Genomic DNA, 21726 nt, shown 5'->3' on the forward strand with positions numbered 1-21726 from the left:
CATCCAATGGCTTACCCGCTTACATCTAGAATCTAGATGACGGTCGATAGTGGACAAAGGAAAGATAAACAGGGAGGCCTGTCTCATATAAAGAAGGAAATAGTGTAACAACACAGTTGACAGGTAGGAGGGGTCTGGGAATGAAGGGGTACTAAGCAGGGGTGTATTCTCCTTGAATGCAAGGCAGTCATTGCATGCGTTATGATAACACAAAGAACTGTCTGATTTACGATTTTAGGTTGTTTCAGGTCAAATATTAACGATTTCATCTCTCAGAAGTTCAAAAGGTCCGCGCAACTGTACTAGTTCCGTTGCTTGATTACGTGTGGTGCTGGTGTAGTCTCGCCGTCTACTCCACTCTCGGAAGAAAGAGACAGCAAATGTAGGAGTTACGGACGTAAGGCATTCAATCTTAAAATTGCATTCAGTGGCAGACGTAGTTCTGAAACCCTCCGAACGATTTCGCTGCAATTGAAACTTGGTCAGAATTTGTCACCCCATACCCGTGCTACCCTCTGCCATCTGTTAGCAACTCGGAGAAGTCGACATGTTTACAGCGAACGGGACCCACAGATTACCCCCCAGCGAGAACCCAACGTGACGAAACTGACCAATGCCACTGGGGTGACTTACCTCCAGTGCTTGAGTTGTGGATAACTAGTGAGTTAATTCATTGTGTGTTTTGCTGATTAGTGAGTTCATTCTGTGTGTGCTGTTCCTGTGCTATTCGTCATTTTCGGTGTTTTATTATATTTTGCGCACATGTGGTATTAACGATGGATGAGTCTAAAACGGATATAATTGTAAATCAGTTTGAAAAGCCATTTACTGGCCGTTCGTTTGATGAAAAGATGCAAATAGTTAAAGCCGCGAGACCTCTACCTTCCCTCGTAAATTTCTTCTTCTTCTTCTTCTTCTTCTTCTTCTTCTTAATCTGCTTACCCTCCAGGGTTGGCTTTTCCCTCGGACTCAGCGAGGGATCCCTTCTCTACCGCCTCAAGGGCAGTGTCCTGGAGCTTCAGACTCTGGGTCGGGGATACAACTGGGGAGGATGACCAGTACCTCGCCCAGGCTGCCTCACCTGCTATGCTGAACAGGGGCCTTGCGGTGGATGGGAAGAATGGAAGGGATAGACAAGGAAGAGGGAAGGAAGCGGCCGTGGCCTGAAGTTAGGTACCATCGCGGCATTTGCCTAGGGAGAAGTGGGAAACCACGGAAAACGACTTCGAGGATGGCTGAGGTGGGAATCGAACCCACCTCTACTCAGTTGACCTCCCGAGGCTGAGTGGACCCCGTTCCAGCCCTCGTACCACTTTTCAAATTTCGTGGCAGAGCCGGGAAGCGAACCCGGGCCTCCGGGGGTGGCAGCTAATTACACTAACTACTACACCACAGAGGCGGACCCTCGTAAATTTAAAAACAGAAAACAAGAATTGTGTACGCAAGTTCAATGCAGAAACTTACAGTAAAACTGTTTGGCTCGAGTTCACCTACATGTAATTAGGGTGAGTACAATTGAAATTTACTTCATACATTGTGTTAACTGCATGGTTACTAGTTGCATGCCTCAGTGGAGATTCCAGGATATGCCACTGGTACTAAGTGACGCAGATAGTAGAAGGGGGAAGGTAGCGAGTGAGCGAGCGTCAGACGAATCAGATGAGTTGTGGATGTGAAGTGTGAGAACTGCCAGTTCATTGAAATACAGTGGTTAGTTCACACTTCACAGGAGTGAAGCGTTCATTTTGAACGAATCATTTACGAACTACCCATCACTAGTTCGATGTCCAATGTTGGTCTTGCGAAGTTTTGTGTCCTCAGATATTTCCATACTCACCCCAGACGAAAGAATGCGACTGAGTGGCTGACAGGCAGGTTAAATTATGTATTTCAAAGTGTGTAATCGGGACTCCGTGCTCATTTAATGTCCGCTTCCGTAGAATAACGGTACCGTCTTCGGAGGCTTGGGTTCGAATCCCGGTATTACCAGTAATTTTAAGAACGGCAGGAGGGCTGGTATGTAGTTAAAATGGTACATGCAGCTCATCCCCATTGGGGGCAGCGTTGCCAGGTCTATATACAGCAAATCGCTAGATTGTACGTAAACATTTTGGGAGTTTTAATGAAGATTTCGGTAGTTTCTGGAGCTTTGCAATGTTATAATATAACTAAATTAAAGAATGCAATAGTCAAGTTTTTGTGAGAAAAAAATACAATTTCACTCACCTGTACTCACTGGCCACTCTGTGCTTCTCTTCTCCTTCTCCCCACTCTTCCTGTAGATGTACAGAAATGGACAAAAGTATTCATACCCCAAGCCATCCAAAACAAAATGCTTTTCTGCTTGAACAATACGGAGTACAGGTCAAAATTACAAGCCCAAACGTATACCTTTTACAACAATGTACATTACAAAGCACAAAATAAACTGGAAGTAAATAACAGTTCATAACAAAGCAACAAATTCGTACTCCATGACACTACTTGTCTAGACACAAGTATTCATACCGTATCCCAGAAGAGTTCACAACTCAATGAAGAAACAGATATTACCAACTCGATCAGTAGCGCGTTTGTTTGCCTTTCCTGTATATTATTTCTTTTAACCTGCTGGGCATTGAGAACACCAGTTTCCGTGTCAGTTCAGATGAAATGTTCCCCCATTCTTGTTGCAGTAACTGTTTCAAGTGTGCTCTATTTGTTATGCTTTGTTTTCTTAGTCTGGACTCCAATTCACTTCATAGATGTTCGATGGGGTTGGTATCCGGCGACTGGGGAGTAGTTTTTAATGTGTGCGGCGTGTTGTAGAGTACCCACAAACGAACAATTTCCGCCGTATGTTTGGGGTCATTGTCGTGTTGGAAGTAAAACTCATTATTAATCCCAAGCTTTTCGGCCCTTTTGCGAACGTTTTCTTTCAGGATGTTCAAATATGGAAATCTGTCCATAGTCCCCTCGATACATATCAACTCCCCGACACCTGAAGCGGCCGTTGAGCCCCACACCATGAGCCCACCCCCGCCGTGCTTCACAGTGGTAACGAGGTTCTGCTCATCGAGCTCTGTGTTAGGGCGTCTCCACACTAAAAATGCGTCCATCACTTCGGAAAATATTAAATTTACTCTCATCTGTAAACATCACTCTTGACCAAAACGCATTATCTTTCGCCACATATTCTTTTGCAAATTGTACTCTCTTCCGTCTATTCACTTCCGTTATGTGCGGTTTCTTTCTTGGGACCCTAGATCGATACCCAGCACGATGAAGGACACTCCTTACTGTTTTGTGTGACACTGCATGATGGAAATATTCTGACAGCTACGATGCTATTGACGAAGATGTAGTGTGTGGTTGTTTTTCAATTGTGGTTACTATGGACCTTTCTTCTCGTGCGGTCATTTTCTTCGGACGTCCACTTCTTTTCTTGCTTATAAGAACATCCTGTCCTTTAAACCTTTTTATGATGCTTTGCACAGTTGGCTTACTTCTTCCAATGATGTTTCCGATCTCAGAATACGATTTTCCTTGGTGATGAAGGCGTAGATTAAGTCGTCTCTCTTCAATAGACGTTTCCCTAGTTTTCCTCGCCATTGGACTAGTAGCGTCTCTGACCAGCTGATCAGTCCGTCTCTGTCTGCATCTACTACACAACTCATGCCACGACACAACACCGGTTTCTGTTTACTCGTTCAAACCACAGTTTTACACGTAAGGTATGAATACTTATGACCAGACAAGTAGTGCCATGGAGTACGCACTTGTTGCTTTGATATGTACTGTAAGTTATTTCCTGTTTGTTTTGTGCTTTGTAATGGCCACTGCTGCCTGCTGTCATTTCTTGATGGATACAGTACTTTTGCATCCATCTCTCGGCACAGGCCAGAGTAAAGTGTAGCTTCCACCGAAGTCCCAGTCAACATCCATGGCTGTGACAATATGGAAGTTGCTGGGGTATGGGTAGTGCTGAGTACTGACATTCAGAGCATGACTAGTGCATCTGAGTGTTACGAAAGGTGCTGCTCATAGGGTCAGTCGTGCTGCAATAGTACTTTCTGACCCAGTGAGGAAAGCAATGGCAAAATACCTCACTCCTCATCTTGCCTAGTACGTCTCATTTTTGGTGCTGCCATTGGTTTTTGGGGTTTCCTTATAACCGCATAACCTTTGGAGGTGCTATTTGAGGATCCAACCAGCCTCTAGGCTGATGACTTAGCAGACAGACAATGGCCACTGCTGTACAAAGTATATGTTTGGGTTTGTAATTTTGATTTTGTCCATGTCTGTAGTTATTCATCAGGCATAGATATTGTGTGCCAATTTTGAAGTTGTAGTAGGATGCAGATTTTTTATTCTATATGCGTGTCGATGATTTACCTTCGAATGATGCAGTCAAGTATGAGTTTTGAGTTCAACAAGAGGGCAGAGATTACGTGATTCGAGTCTAAAATGACTGCGGGAAAGTACCTAACGTGTGATGTTACCGATAGAACGTCACACAGTGAGACGAGGAAAGAGTTTTGGGGCACAAATATATTATGTACCATTAATCATTTTTATTCATTTTCCTTAAATTTGGATTAGACGAAATTTTCGGAGATTTTTTGTTTTTTCGTGTTTTCTGGTGTGTTGCAAGGAAGTCGGGATATCTCCTGAAATTTCGGGAGACCTGGCAACACTGACTGGGTATATATCTGGAAAGAGCTGCACCATCTAGGGGAGAGTACACGAGTTTAGCTAGTTAGTTAATTTTACGGTTTTTCGCTAGATAGTCAAAATAAATACAACTGGATCTCCATCTCTCGCAGATAAATTCTGAAGCTCTTGTTACAGCCTATTACTAGAGATAACAAGTTTAGGATGCTGGATAGCAACGAACTATAGTACAGTTACCAACTAATAGAGCCTTCGTGGCTCAGGCGGCAGCGCGCCGGCTTCTCACCACTGGGTTCCGTGGTTCAAATCTCGGTCACTCCATGTGAGATTTGTGCTGGACAAAGGGGGAGATGGGACAGATTTTTCTCCGGGTACTCCGGTTTTCTCTGTCATCTTTCATTCCAGCAGCACTCGCCAATATCATTTCATCTGTCAGTTATTAATCATTGCCCCAGAGGAGTGCGACTGGTTTCGGCAGCCGGCACAGTTCCCATCATTGCCGCTAGATGGGGGCTTCATTCATTCCATTCCTGACCCGGTCGAAGGACTGGAAAAAGACTGTGGATTTTCATTTTCACCAAATAATAGGTGAGCTCAAACAGTGTACAAGTAAGAGATCTGTTGCTAACATAGTTCCTCGAGCTACAATTAAAGGCAACATGTATAGTAAACGAAACCAAAAATATAACATTACGTCAGAAATATGCTCGTTCAATGCGTTGTAGAAAATTAACTGGTTAAATATTACCATTTCTGGACGTGATATGGAACGCGACATATATGATAGAAAAACACGTCTAAGCCCAAGTTGTATTGAAGCATTCAAGAAATGGATGATGGATCCCAATTCTTGAGAGTAGAAGGTAATGGAATGGAATGGCCAAATTGATAGCGTGCTGGCCTTTGATCACAGGGGTCCCGGGTTCGATTCTTGGCAGGGTCAGGAATTTTAACCACGATTGGTTAATTCCCCTGAAACGGGGACTGGGTGTATTTGTCGTCTTCATCATCATCTCATCCTCATCACTACGCGCAGGTCGCCTACGGGACTCAAATCAAAATACCTGCACCTGGCGAGCCGAAGTCCTCGGACAATTCCCGGCACTAAAAACGCCATACACCATTTCATTTTTCAATGGAATGGAAAGGAAAGGAAGACTAATTTAAGAATGTAATCGTTTTAATTTGCTCTAGGTTCACAAAATTTTAATTAAACGCTGAATTTCTTACCTATTTTATGGTTTATTAATTGTTCAACATGTTTCATTGTTCAGTCAACACATTTCTCCATGTATATGCTGAGGAGCAGGTCTACACAAGGACAGTGTTTGCAAACCACTTCAAGATTTCAATGGTGATTCTTTTCCTGTTCTCACAGTCACTTGTTTTATTCTTGTTGCTAATTACATACAAAATAGTTCTAGGATAAAACTGCCGGATTTGTCATATTATTTTAACCAGGTCTTTTTCAGGAGTTCGGCTGCCTTCTCTCCGATCATAATGGATGGCCCATTTGTATTGCCTGTTACAATGGAAGGCATGATGGATGCATCAGCTACCCTCAGTCCTTCGACTCCCTTCACCTTGAGTGTTGGATCGACCACTGCGTTCGGGTCTGTCTCAGGTCCCATTTTGCATGTCCCTACAGGATGATACAAAGTTGAAGCTGTTTCATGAACAACACATCTCCAGTATTCCCGAGAATCTAGAGGAAGATGTTCACAATCTTTTATCTTCAAACGAAACAATTTCGCTCCATATTTTTGTAGTGCGTTTGTATTTGTCTGATTAATCACAAATTTAATACCAGATATTAGTGTTTCTACGTCTCTCGAGTCGCTTAGAAAACCTGAATAAATCAATGGAAGTTCGAAAGGATCTTTACTTTTCAGAAGTATCCTTCCTCTACTGTGTGTGTTCAACAGTGTCGGATTAAATAAAACCAAATCTGAATGTGAATTCGCTTGTCTAAGTTGTTGTTCGATTTCGACTGAGTAGCCTAGTCCTTTGAGATATATTTCCAGAGCTTCAGGATCACTCTTTGGGATCACAAAGTGATGTATTTGAATATCAGGACATGAATTCTCGTCGGCTTCCTCTGGAGTAGATTTTGTATCAATGAAGGTACAGACGAATGTTGGACCTATGTTTGAAAGTGGTCCTGTTCTGTTTACTAGATACTTATATACGGCGTCCATTTTAGGTGTAGGGCACAAATTTTTGCTTTTGTCTATTTGAAGAACTATACTTGGGACCATTATGTGGTCGTGCAAGTTTTCGCCAACTTTCAAATCTTTAATAATTGGAGAAATCCCTAAATTTTCTAAATGTTCTTTTGGTCCAATTCCGGACAGCATTAAAATTTGTGGAGTGTTGATGGCTCCTGCGGATACAACAACTTCTTTTGAGACTTTCACCTCGTGTATGGATTTGTCCTTCTGGAACTGTACCCCATAGACTTGCTTGGTGTTTGGATCTATCAATAGTTTCGTCACGTGAGCATGCTTAACAACCTGCAGATTATTTCTGCCCTTTGCAGGTGCAAGGAAGGCTTTGGCTGAGCTGCATCTGGTGCCATTCCTTAACGTACCCTGGATATTTCCTACACCTATTGGGTATTTTCCATTCAGATTTTTAAGTCTCTTGTATCCAAGTTCAACTGCTGAATTAATTATACAGTCATTAAATTCGTTTTCGTTGTCATAATCACTTATTGTCAGGTATCCCCCAGTGCCGTACTCGCCGTCGCCTCTCAATGACGGTGACTGTACATCTTCAAACTCCTTGAAGTGTTCTAAAACTTCCTCATACGACCAGCCAGTGTTTCCATTCGCAGCCCATGCATCGTAGTCACACTTGTGGCCCCTCATGTAAATCATTGCGTTCAGAATACTGCTTCCTCCCAAAACCTTGCCTCGAGGCCAGCTGCAGCGTTGGTCTTTAAAAGCTCTACAGTTGATAGGTTCTGGTTCAGATTTATATCCCCAGTCAATCTCCGTATGTTCTAATGCGAAGAACAGGGCAGGAATGTCTGCGATAGGAGGTGGATCACCACCAGCTTCTAACAATAACACCTTCCATTGTGGCACTTCTGAAAGTCGGCTTGCGACTGCTGCGCCTGCTGACCCAGCACCTACCACGATGAAGTCGTACTTTGGCAGCCAGTCATTGATATCAGGGGGGTAAATGGAGGTATCTCCAACACTACCTTGTTCCTTCAAGAGAGTTGAGATGAGACTGGTAAAGAGGAGAGTGGCAGCCCCTGACAAACTCTCGCCTCTTGAGCAGTTTGGAGTCAACCAGTGGGAAGTAGCGGTGCCTTCCATTATCGTTGTCCAAAACTGGAAAGAACAAAATACTCATATTTAAACAGATAGTTAAATATGCAAACCAAAGCAAAGCAAAGCAAAGCAAAGTCATCTCCTTGCAGGCCATGAAGGCCCTTGGAGGAGTGGAAGGTAAAGGCTTCCACTATTCTTAACCTCGACACTTGATGGGGTAGAGTGGTTAGCTCTACGCCCGGCCGCCTTTGCCCCTTGGAATTAACCTGGTACTCATTGTTGGTGTAGGCTGAGTGAACCCCAGGGCCATGTGCACCTCCGGAAGTGGAAACCTCGTTTCTTAAATTTTGCAACTTCCTGACGGGGATTCGAACCCACGTCCTTCCGGACGAACCGAGCACACCTTTACCGCCTCGGCCAGGCAGCCCCTAGTTAAATATGCACTTCATAATAATAATAATAATAATAATAATAATAATAATAATAATAATAATAAACGTTAAGTTTGTTAAATCTGCCAAAATAATTAAATTACTACGTTACCTACTTAAATGACCACCGGACGAGTTAGTCCTGCGGTTAGGGTCGCGCAGCTGTGCATCCGGGAGATAGTGGGTTCGAACTCCACTGTCGGCAGCCCTAAAGATGGTTTTCCGTAGTTTCCCATATTCACACCAGGAAAATGTTGAGGCTGTACCTTAATTAACGCCACGGCCGCTTCCTTCTCACTCTTAGGCCTTTTCTATCCCATCGTCGCGATAAGATCTACCTTTGTCGGTGCGACGTAAAATAAAAAAGCTTAAATGTCCTTGGAATGTTAGGGACACAAATGATTAACGTGGAGTCCGTCAGCCGAATGACATGGCATTTACGTCAACGTTCACTGATTCTCATGACAGACGACTCGAAATCTATTCTACGAGCTCCACAGAGAACTTGGACCTTGTTCCAACTTCAAGGAACAAGCATTATAATTTCTGACTAGGAAAGGGCAAGGTAGACTCCAAGTTTGTTCCCCCGCTTGTTTTCCAGAGTGTATTCTTACCTATATACTTCCCCAATGCAAATATCAGCAATTATTATTAAATGTTGAATGATACGAATTGCGGTGTTCAGAACTCCCGTTTATGAGGTCCAAGTTGCTAAATTGTTTCCCATCGAACTCTACCAGCAGTATCGTTTCTGGTACGCCGGAAAACTTTTATCCAGGGGAAATTTCCGGCAGTACGGTAACTTTAAAATAGATGAAAGGATATTAAACACACAGTATTACACTGACTGACGGAGCAAATGCAACACCAAGAAGAAGTGGTCAGAACTTTATGCCAATTGCAGGGTAGACTGACGTCACTGAGGTATGCTCATGATGTGAAATGCGCCGCTGTGCTGCGCACGTAGCGAACGATAAATGGGACACGGCATTGGCGAATGGCCCACTTCGTACCGTGATTTCTCAGCCGACAGTCATTGTAGAACTTGTTGTCGTGTGCCACAGGACACGTGTATAGCTAAGAATGCCAGGCCGCCGTCAACGGAGGCATTTCCAGCAGACAGACGACTTTACGAGGGGTATGGTGATCGGGCTGAGAAGGGCAGGTTGGTCGCTTCGTCAAATCGCAGCCGATACCCATAGGGATGTGTCCACGGTGCAGCGCCTGTGGCGAAGATGGTTGGCGCAGGGACATGTGGCACGTGCAAGGGGTCCAGGCGCAGCCCGAGTGACGTCAGCACGCGAGGATCAGCGCATCCGCAGCCAAGCGGTGGCAGCCCCGCACGCCACGTCAATCGCCATTCTTCAGCATGTGCAAGACACCCTGGCTGTTCCAATATCGACCAGAACAATTTCCCGTCGATTGGTTGAAGGAGGCCTGCACTCCCGGCGTCCGCTCAGAAGACTACCATTGACTCCACAGCATAGACGTGCACGCCTGGCATGGTGTCGGGCTAGAGCGACTTGGATGAGGGAATGGCGGAACGTCGTGTTCTCCGATGAGTCACACTTCTGTTCTGTCAGTGATAGTCACCGCAGACGAGTGTGGCGTCGGCGTGGAGAAAGGTCAAATCCGGCAGTAACTGTGGAGCGCCCTACCGCTAGACAACGCGGCATCATGGTTTGGGGCGCTATTGGGTATGATTCCACGTCACCTCTAGTGCGTATTCAAGGCACGTTAAATGCCCACCGCTACTTGCAGCATGTGCTGCGGCCGGTGGCACTCCCGTACCTTCAGGGGCTGCCCAATGCTCTATTTCAGCAGGATAATGCCCGCCCACACACTGCTCGCATCTCCCAACAGGCTCTACGAGGTGTACAGATGCTTCCGTGGCCAGCGTACTCTCCGGATCTCTCACCAATCGAACACGTGTGGGATCTCATTCGACGCCGTTTGCAAACTCTGCCCCAGCCTCGTACGGACGACCAACTGTGGCAAATGGTTGACAAAGAATGGAGAACCATCCCTCAGGACACCATCCGCACTCTTATTGACTCTGTACCTCGACGTGTTTCTGCGTGCATCGCCGCTTGCGGTGGTCCTACATCCTACTGAGTCGATGCCGTGCGCATTGTGTAACCTGCATATCGGTTTGAAATAAACATCAATTATTCTTCCGTGCCGACTCTTTTTTTTTCCCAACTTTCATCCCTTTCGAACCACTCCTCCTTGGTGTTGCATTTGCTCTGTCAGTCAGTGTATTTACGACTCTTCCTACTCAGTTATCCTCGTGTCACAATAACGACAGTAATCGTTCGTTTCATTCGCATTTTAAGATAAGATTGTATGTTACCAATGATCAATTGGCAAGAGTTCTGTCCCATTATGTCAGAAGGTACATAAGTTACTCCCATCAGTTGAATAATAATTTTCTTAATTCTGATAGTATTGAACAATAAATTAAATAATGAAATATGAGTTATAATACTTTGCTTGATTACTAAATTTTAACTCAGAATGTCATTCTTTCAATAAGATCAAATTTTATTGAAATAGTACCTGATGTACCCGTGTTCGGTACGGAATTCTCAGAAAGACTGACTTTGTGGTTTTCCCAACCGAAGTCAACATAGGTCATTACAATGATCGGGAATTTAATACTATATAACATTAGTTATGGAGTATTTATCGATGTGACCACTAATAACAAATATTTGAGAATTAAGTTTTAGGCCTTCCCTTAAACTACCATTTCACTCAGTGTGAATAAAATTATTTAGGATCTCGTTTGTGGCCACTTATTCCCCGACTTTACATACCGATTTTCATTAAATTCTCTTCACTGGGCGAGTTGGCAGTGCGCTTAGGGCCTCGCAGATGTGAACTTGCAAAGCTAGTTTTCCGTGGTTTTCCATTATCACACCAGAAAAATGCTGGGGCTGTACCTTAATTAAAGCCACTGCGGCTTCCTTCTCACTCCTAGCCCCTTCATATACCGTCGTCGCCATAAGACCTATCTGTGGCACTGCGTCGTAAAGCAAATTGTAGAAAAACAAAAAAATTAAGTTCACTTCAGCCGTTTTCTAGTGATACGTGTACAGACGGACAGACAGACATGCAGGCAGACATAAATTACGGAAAATTAAAAAGTGTATTTCCTTGTTATTGCGGACACGGCCGACACAGAAATACCATTATTTTTAAATTCTGAGCAATGTACACACAATACTCATTTTATTTATATAGATGTTTGTAAAGCTGTTACCAAAAATGCTACATGTAGGGATAAGCTGAGTGTTGAAATTTGACTGATATATCTTCATTAGTTTCAGAGAAAATATGACGTTTATATAAAAAAGATAGACTTCTGACATCTACTACTACTACTACTACTACTACTACTACTAACTGTTTTCATTCCGCCTCAAAATGGAAAAGCTGGCCTCGTAGACGGTGTCCCCGTCTCTCAGGCTAGGAGATGTGCGGAGAAAGTGACAGGGTTGGCGGCTGTGCTCTATGCTAGGAACTGTCCAGGCATTCAGGCATGCAGGAGAATGAAAAACCACGGAAAACTATTCTTTGGAGAGCCGTTGGTGAGGACCAGCCCCTTTTCGCCGCCCGAATAAAGAGGCATACAGCCACAGTAGAGCCATGGCCACCCCTTCACTACTCGGTTGGCCGGTCGGGGTGCAGAGATGTCGGATGATGGACCAGCTTTGGCCACATTTGAGCCGAAACCCACGCTACATCCGCCGACCTGTGACATAGAGCGAAAAATTTCGAATGATAAACATCAGCACGGTTTTGAGTTTTTGGTGGTCTAGAAATGATCGATGTTGATGATTGTTGTTTTAAATTGTCTAGAATCTAGGTAATCTGGTCTAGAAATGTTCTGATGCATAATATGGGTCCTCGTCTTCCTCATTACTCATTACCATCTCGTTCTTTCCCCCTCCGATTCGTTTTGCTTCTTGTGTTATCTGTTGAGCCGCAGCTCTGAGTTGTGTACACGAACCATGGTATTCTAGAGTAGTCCTCTGACTGTGTTCGGCCCTAGCTTCACCCTTAACTGTTTTGATGATGATGCTTGTCGTTTTAAGGGGCCTAACATCTAGGTCATCGGCCCCTATTAACTGTTTTAGAAGTTTTAGTTACCGAGCTCGATAGCTGCAGTCGCTTAAGTGCGGCCAGTGTCCAGTAATCGGGAGATAGTGGGTTCGAGCCCCACTGTCGGCAGCCCTGAAGATGGTTTTCCGTGGTTTTCCATTTTCACACCAGGCAAATGCCGGGGCTGTACCTTAATTAAGGCCACGACCGCTTCCTTCCACTTCCTAGACCATTCCTATCCCAACGTCGCCATAAGACATATCTGTGTCGGTGCGACGTTAAGCAAAATAGAAAACAAAAGTTTTAGTATGCTAATGTTTCCGTCATTAAAATGTTTTATTAAGCCCAACAAAACATTCTTAGGCACAAAAGACCATGTAATATTTTTAAAAGCGTCGCTGGCATTGTGAGTTTTCCCATGCAAATATTTTTTTAAGTTCATCTGGACTTTTCAGGTCAAAAATCGGGTTTGTTGTTTCCGTTACTACTAAGGTAAAGGTATCAAATATACCAGCAGTTTCAGCTTTTCTGTACTTCTACAGCGTGACTAGTGGAGGTGGACACAAGTAACAGCAGGGCGTACGAGTAGCTACTTGGATTGGGTCACGTACCTATGTCTGCTGTATACAACTTTCTTGACGCTATCATTCAAACGCAGGCAAGCCCATGCATTAAAATGAGTGATACAGGTACTTAGAAATTAAGTCTGTTTGCGGGAAGCATATGTAGTAATCCCCCCCCCAAGACACTTACGCCCTTGAAAGGGGTTTGGCCTGCCCAGCGACTGCTGCTCAGCCCGAAGGCCTGCAGATTACGAGGGGCCGTGTGGTCAGCACGACGCATCCTCTTGGTTGTTATTCCTGGCTTTCGAGACCGGGGCCACCATCTCACCCTTAGATAGCTCCTCAATTCTAATCACGTAGGCTGAGTGGACCTCGAACCAGCCCTCACGTCGAGAGAAAAATACCTCACCTGGCCGGGAATCGAACCCGGGGCTTCCAAGCGAAAGGTAGGCACACTACCCCTACACCAACGGACCGGCTATATGTAGTAATAGAAGAATTAACTTTAAAATACAGACAAGGAATTAACACAAGATTGCATTTCCTAAGGAAACAAACAGAACAAACCCCATGGCGCAACAGCCCCAAAGGGCTTTGGCCTACCAAGCGACCGCTGCTCTGCCCAAAGGCCTGCAGATGGCATCGTGTAGTCAGCACGACGAATTCTCTCGACCGTCATTCATGGTTCTCTAGACCGGGGCCGCCATCTCATCGTCAGATAGTTCCTCAGTTGTAACCAAGTAGGCTGAGTGGATCCCGAACCACCCCTCGGATCCAGGTAAAAATCCCTGGCCTGGCCGGGAATCGAACCCGTAGCCTCCGGGTAAGAGGAATATGCCCAGTTCCAATACGAGTATGCATATTTTAATTTATTGACAACTGCCTTATACTAGTTTGGGCATGCACATGACACTGCATTTTCAAACATGCCTGTGAATGGTAAATAGGATAGCATTCATAGAGTCCCAACTCTCCAAGGACGGGAAAAAATGCAGAAATAATCTCCGCGCGTACTTGACTTATACCCAAATCTGATCACCGCGCGAAGTCGGGCGCTTTAAGGGTCGTAAAAATTGATCTTGAGCGCAGTCGGGATCCTTGGACTTGGATGATCGCAAAGAAGAGGAAGATTGAGAAAAGTTAATTAGCTATTGTATTAAGGGTTCATGGACAAACCTGATCACTATTCTTGTATAAAATTTGTATATGAAATATGTTGAAAGGTCTCTATTATCACGATGTACCTATAGGGTGGTCATACTGATATTTTTTTAATTCGGTATCTCGCGCCGGTCTGAAGTGCAGATTTAGCAACATCGCATCGCAAAGCCCATTTCAGTTCGCCCGCGAAGCGATCTGATTGGTTAACTTCAAAAACTAATAAAATAACTGCGACCGAGCTCGATAGTTGCAGTCGATTAAGTGCGGCCATTATCCAGTATTGGGGAGATACTGGGTTCGAACCCCACTGTCGGGAGCCCTGAAGATAATTTTCCGCGGTTTCCCATTTTCACACCAGGAAAATGCTGGGGCTGTACCTCAGTTAAGGCCACGGCTGATTCCTTCCCACTCCTAGCCCAAACCTGCCCCATCGTCGCCATAAGACCTACCTGTGTCGGTGCTACGTAACGCAACTTGTAAAAAAAAATAACTGCGTGAGATATCGAATATTTTTTCGAATAATTTATTGTATGACCAATCCTCTAACGCACATATACCCGGTTCAAGTTGTTCCCGACTACCCTGTATATTTCAGTGTGTGTCATTGTAATTTACCCTAGTCTGATGCTTCATCAGCTTTAAAATGAAAGTGGAAAATGACAGGATATAAATGTTTAATTTGGTGGCATCTGTGCCCGATTTCAAACAGCAGTGGGCAAAATGAGAAAAAGTAATGTAGAAAATGATCGCTAAATATTACCTATGAATTTTGTTCAAAGAGTTTCTTGTCAATAAAGCATACGTTTGTGCTGCAAACGGCTCTGAAAATATTGAGTCCTGGTTCCCATTTGCGTTTGCAGCAATACAGTATTTATTCATCCAGTGTAACTAATAGAAGTGTAAACTATTAAGCTGCAGGAAAGGAATTTACTTTGATGGTGTGTGTAGATAGGAGCAATTTTTATCATGTTAATTAATTACACGATTTATTCAGTTTAGTCGCCCGTAAAACAAAATATATAACTAGGTCTCCCACTCTGTTGAAACTAATACAAGTCAAAGAAAACACTAGCAAATACGTAGAGAAGGAAACAGTTTTATTTTACATCTTTATTACATAGATTCTAAATATATTTTTCAGGTATTTTCTAGTACATTCTTTAAAATGTTGAAATTCAATTTATTAAATAATATATTTAATTAACAAAAATTCCAGGTATTTTCTAGAGTTTTCTTTATCTTGTATTAGTTTTCACAGAATAGACGACTTAAACGTTAGGAATCCTTTGTATACTGGGCAACCTCTGTATAGGAGAAGCTAAATAGCATTTTCTATTAATAATAAATAATCTCAAACCTGAAAAGAAAATATCGAGTCCTGATTCCCATTTGCGTTTGCAACAACACAGTATGTATTCATCCAATGTAACTAATAGAAGTGTAAACTATTAAGTTACAGTAAAGGAATTTACTTTGATAGTGTCTGAAGATAGGAGCAATTTTTATCATGCCAGCTGACGACGACTTTAAGTGATAAAACAAAATAGAAAAGGGATGCCTCCTGTTAGTAAGAGGGCTGAGCTTGAAATTTCAATGTTATTAACAGAATAGTCCTATCAGCAGAACTGGAATGATGGAATGTAATGACATATAACTTAGCCTCAGTATGGCACGTTTTACTCTCGATGATCCACGAAATTATTATTGCTCTTCGGTTTTCAAAACTGTAATCAAAACTGTACAAAACTTAGATATTTATACTTTGTATTAGACATTTGTTGGAAACAGAAAGAGTTGTTTATTCGGGAAGGAATGGCAAGGTTTTGTTGTTCAGAACAACCTGCGATTACTTGAATCCTGATGTGAATATCTGTTTGGTCTAACTTGTAAGAACAGTCATCACCAGAAATCCAGTTGTGTTTCGCGACGTTTATCTTCAGTAATAATAATTTAATAATAGTAATAAACTAATAACAATAATTGTTTCTGTTGTTGAACTTCCCTTCATTTGCTACATACTTCAGATTGGACATTTTGTCCCTCAGGATTTCTTTAATGAGCCGCAATTCAACTATACGAGCTGACGCATTGGTTAAACTGTATTAATTTCATTAAATAAATTATTAATTTTTTTAGAGTTTTCTTTATCTTGTATTAGTTTCGACAGGCTAGGAAACTTAAGCGTTCGGAATACTTTGTCTACTGGGTAACCTCTATCTAGGAGAAGCTGAATAGCATCTGCTATTAATAAACTGTGTCCGAACTGATTGACAGTCTCACTAGAACACCTTAAAATGCCACCAACCTCGGCTTGGTTTGAACACGATATACAGTACATGGTTATGGTAGGCCGATGAGAGTTTTTGCATAATGCAGTGGACCACAGATACATCACACCAGTTCACGATGTAGTCACCCAGTTTCTGTCAAGATTTTCGGAACGTTCTATCTATCGTTCAATTCGCTGACGATAAAAGTACACTCCTTAGTGCTGAAACCATCGGGGAACGGCTGTTTGAACGTGATCATCGTTGGCAAATCTTGTTTTTTTTATCTTAACGAACACATGGAAAACACCTGAAGCAAGATCCGGACTATATGCTGGATGCTCCCGTACCTCCCATGGAAACAACTGAAGCAAGGCTTGTGTTATGCGCGCCGTGTGTGGTGTTGCATGACCGATGAATGTGATCGTTACTTGCTCTTACGTGGATGGTTCGAATCGTGGCCAATCTATGTAGAAGTTTTGAAATGAAGAGTTACGTCCCTTCGTTCAAATTACACATAGAATGGAATTCCTGTAACAACAATTTCGATATTTACAGTCACACTAAACTACTAATATACATTATTTCGCCAGACGTCGTTTAAAAGAGCTAGTCCAACTGTGGAAGGGTAACGTGTCTGCCTCTCATCGGATGTTCCTGGTTCTATTCCCGACCAGGTCATGGATCTTTACCTGAATATGATAACTGGTTTGAGGTCCACTTGCCTGGAGCTATTTGACAGTCCAGAAAGCCAAGAATAACGCCCGAGAAGACCACGCACCTCCTTTTGATCTGCAGGCCTTCAGGCTAAGCAGTGGTAGGGCAAGCTCTATCAGGGCGTTATGCTGTTGTTGTTTTTATATTTGGAAAGGATTTCTTCAGTTTGATACGAACCACAGCAGTAGCATTGTGCCTACTGTCTGAACAGCAAACTGATCTATTGGTTGCGTAGATTGAATACACTTGGAAACTAAAAGTATTCTACAGAAAAAGTATTTTGCGATATACTGTAGTATCTTAATGCTTAAGGAATTCATATCCAGGATCCGTTTTAAATCGATGATGTATAGATTTAAAACACATTGGAAGACTGTTCTTGGAATTTAGGCAACCCTTTAAGAAAGAAAAATCTCAAATAAACGAAGATATCGAAGATAAATCTACCAGTTCTTATTGAAAATACACTGGCGGAAAAAATATCCAAGCACCATGAAGTAAGGAATGTAGAAAACGGGAATTGTGGCAATATATTTGTCTAGGTAACATATTGAATTGATTAAAGGTAAAAGACTACAGGTTAATATGCGCGCGAGAAAAGCCATCACAAATGTGCCATGCTGGTCCATTAATAACCGGTGTAATCGCCTGACTGTTGAATGCAGCAAGCAAACGTGCATGCACTGTGTCGTACAGGTGCCGGATGTCTGCTTGTGGGATGGAGTTCCATGCCTGTTGCTATTAGTCGGTCAATACAGGGACGGTTAATGCCGGTTGTGGATGACGCTGGAGTTGTCGTCCAGTGATGTCCCATTCGTTTTCGACTGGGGACAGATCGGGTAATCGAGTAGGCTAAGGCAACATGTCGACACTCTGTAGAGCACGTTTGGTTACAACAGAGGCATTGAGGTGTGCATTATCCTGTTGGAAAACACCCCCGGCAGCGCAACAGGCTGAATCACCAGACGGACGTACACATCTGCAGTCAGGGTGCGTACGATAACCATGAGAGTGCTCTTGCTGCCATAGGTAATTGCTCTCCAGACCAGAACTCCCGGTGTAGGTCCAGCATGTCGACGCAGCAGACAGGTGGAATGCAGGCGCTCCTCTGGCCTCCGTGTAACAAACAAATGGCCATCACTGGCACCAAGGCAGAACCGGCTTTCATCGAAAAACACAACGGACATCCGCTCCATCCTCCAATGAGCTCTCGCTTGACACCACTAAAGTCGCAGACTGTGGTGGGTTGGGGTGAGTGGAATGTACTGTACGCCGCAGGGTGTCCGGCTCGCAGATGTCCATCAACTGATTTCGAAAAATTCGTTGCGTCACTGTGGTGCCAACCGCCGCTCGAATTGCTGCTGCAGACGCAGTCCACTGCGCCACAGCCATACACCGAATACGGCGGTGTTCCCTCTCGGTGGTGCCACGGGAGACGTCCGGAGCCCTGTCTTCTTGCGAGCGTGCCTTCTCGTGACCACCGCTGCTAGCACGCATGCATAGTGCAGACATCCCTGCCAAGTCATTTTGCAGTAGCGCAGAAGGAGCATCCACCTTCACGTAGCCCTATTATACGGCCTCGTTCAACTGCAGTGAGCTGTTGATACTGGCCCCTTCGTCGCCGTGAAGGCATTCTTGACCCACTCACACAGTCACACCGTCCAATCTCACAGGTAACTAACGCTTTCGCACAGTAAAGTCCGTATTTAAAGAAAACCTCTTGTGGAAAGTCATAGGGCCACTACTAGCGCCACGCTAATACGATTTGTGGGATATTTGAATCAACGCCATCTTTCAGATGCATAAACACGCCTGCCAACGTTCGTTAATCTAGCACAACCCCTTCTTGGTTTTTGGATTTTTCCGCTAGTGCAAAATATGATAAATCTCAAAATATATTGGTATCATTGCAAATATGTAAAAAAACTGGGTATCTTGTTATGTCATTGAATACTATTTTCTAGTATTATAAAATATCTCTTTTCTTTTCTAAGAATCTGTATTGTGAGCAAATTTGTTACGTTATCTCAAATTAGTTATTTGCTTCTTTTCAGGTATGTCTGGACTGCAGAAGCTTTAGTACCTGTCTTCTGTAAGTAAAACTAAGTATTGAGTAAACGCTGTAATTATATATAATATTTGTTCTGTAATAAGTTCGAGATGTTATACATTATTTCAAAGTACTGTACGTAAACTACAATGGAAAACTGTTCTAGGAATGGTTTTAATGTTAAAGCATTTGTCATGTTCGATGCATTTTCTTTAAAATTCTTGTTAGTTGGATAGAAAGGAATTATATCATTATTTTGTATTTAAGGGATTACTGTCCTGATCGGAGTTATGTGAAATGTTTCAATGCACAACATGGTAAACTTTCACATTCCCAGTGGGGTGAGCTTTACCCCTGAATGATTCCGAATTATCAACAAAATATCCTCTGTGGATCCGTGGTAGAGTGTCGGCCTCCGGATCGCAAGATAGCGGGTTCAAACCCGGCAGAGGTAGTCGGATTTTTGAAGGGCGGAAAAAAGTCCATTCGACACTCCATGTCGTACGATGTCGGCATGTAAAAGATCTCTGGTGATACATTTGGTATTTACCCGACAAAATTAATTAAATCTCAGCCATAGACGCCCAAGAGAGATCCGGTTTACTCTAGGTCCGCTAGATGGCAGACAGAGTAAACCGGAACGTCGAAATTGACGAGCAGACAGCCAGATGGCGTCAAATTGAAATGTCTGCAAACGGTAGCTGAGGCCATACGATTATTATTATTATTATTATTATTATTATTATTATTATTATTATTATTATTATTATTATTATTATCAACAAAATTAAGAAATAAATAAAATATTTTTGCTTAAATTATTACTTTACAGGTCGGATGTTTGTTAACTTTTTCATTACACAACGTACTAACCTTCCACGTGCGTTCTCCCTCCCCTACTTCACAAGCGGCCAGGAAACAGCACAGCCGTGCAACAGTATGACGCCTGTTGACAACAACTCAGGTCGTTTCCTTCAGATGCTGATGTTCCCTTTAAACGCAGAAATCGTATTACATGATACTCATCCACGTAATAATAATAATAATAATAATAATAATAATAATAATAATAATAATAATAATAAAGTTAGGTCGTTTTTTAAATGTTAACACTTTCAAGTACGCACACATATCGAAATAGAGATAGACTCGCAATGAAAACAAACCTCTTGCTTTGCAACAATTAAAAATTGAAATGGAAAGCATTATTTGAACACTGGATTCTCAACGTGTCAAAAGGAAAGTGGTCACTTGTCTAATAAGGAGTATTGCCATCCCTCGAATGCATAAGAGATTCACAACACCTCTTCATGATTCTGACACTTTCAGTTGAAGCAGACGTCCCCACTCTTATAAAAGAGGGTCTTCAAGGGCTTGTAGTGTTCGAGGTCGTGGATTTCTCGCTCGGATGCGTTACTCTAGTTCAGGACCTCTCAAACGCCCAAAATCTCACACATGCAAACCGAGGTGTAGAGGCTCTGTGCACTGTACAGCGGTCCGATTCGGTTCAACTCGGCTTGACTGGGATGATGTAGTGTGCTGAGGGCGATGAAGCGTTCGGTGATAGATGCGCAAGACAACATAATAATGGAGCAGCCTTTGAAGAAAGCAAAACTTCCGAAAGTCCATTTCGATCAAACTGGGAACTTTCGTATTTATTTTTTGTCAGTCGTGAAGATAAAGCCAAATGCTTAATCTGATGAACAATAATTACGTGATAATCAAAATGATCTATTTTTAATACAAAGACTTTGCTCGTATTCTACCAGAATTTGTCAAAGGAATATTTTCCTAAGCTGCGTCGAGAAGCAGCTAAGATTATATCTCTGTTTGGTTCCACATGCATATGTGAAAGGTGTTACTTCTGTTTTGACTTGTACGGAAACTAGATTGCATTTCTATATTTCTGTTCGTAATTTAAAGAACGCTCTCAGAATGGCTGTCAGCCGATCCCTTGTTCCAAACATTACTGGTATAATTGCAAAGAAAAAGGGAAAGAAGAGCTAGAGAAAATAAGTTGTCAGCTCAAACCAAATTGAAGGAAGAGATTTTTAACACCGGCAACCTTGTGCCACACAACTGAATGTCTTCTCTCACCGCTCGTAAATATCTCGCAGTGAGGGAAGAAACATCGGGGAAGGTGAGGAAGGTGGAGACAGTCCGAATGGGTCAGACAGATGCAGGGAAATAGGATAGGGATTTGCACTCTGGTCAACCTCGTGAAGTCGTCTCTTGCACCTTGCGCCCTGCAGTGCACTGGTGCATGGACCCTGAAAGTCCCTGCTCTAGTTTTTCCCAGACTTGTTCGATCACTTTCAAGTTAGAAGTTCTAGATGGACAATTTAATATTTTCATGTGTAAATGGTGCGTTCTCTCCAAGTTTCCTCACGCGAGGAATCACATGTGGCACTAAGATCTAGTCAATGTACCGTCGAGCAGTTAAGGATCCATTGTGAATGATCAGATCAGCATTCACGTCAAGACATACGTGCTGTC

At 43.0% G+C, this 21726-nt stretch overlaps 1 protein-coding gene across 1 annotated transcript; it reads right to left on the reverse strand.

Moving 5' to 3' along the window:
• Window positions 1–5826: 5826 nt before the first annotated feature.
• LOC136857136 (glucose dehydrogenase [FAD, quinone]) lies at window positions 5827–20122 on the reverse strand. Its single transcript, XM_068225074.1, has 2 exons — window positions 20104–20122; window positions 5827–7994 (listed from the first exon to the last, which is right to left on the reverse strand). The coding sequence occupies exon 2, from the start codon at window positions 7977–7979 to the stop codon at window positions 6102–6104; it is 1878 nt and encodes a 625-aa protein (XP_068081175.1). The 5' UTR covers window positions 7980–7994; window positions 20104–20122; the 3' UTR covers window positions 5827–6101.
• Between the last annotated feature and the right edge of the window lie 1604 nt (window positions 20123–21726).

This window comes from Anabrus simplex, chromosome 1 (assembly GCF_040414725.1).
Source record: "Anabrus simplex isolate iqAnaSimp1 chromosome 1, ASM4041472v1, whole genome shotgun sequence".
Lineage (NCBI taxonomy): Eukaryota > Metazoa > Arthropoda > Insecta > Orthoptera > Tettigoniidae > Anabrus > Anabrus simplex.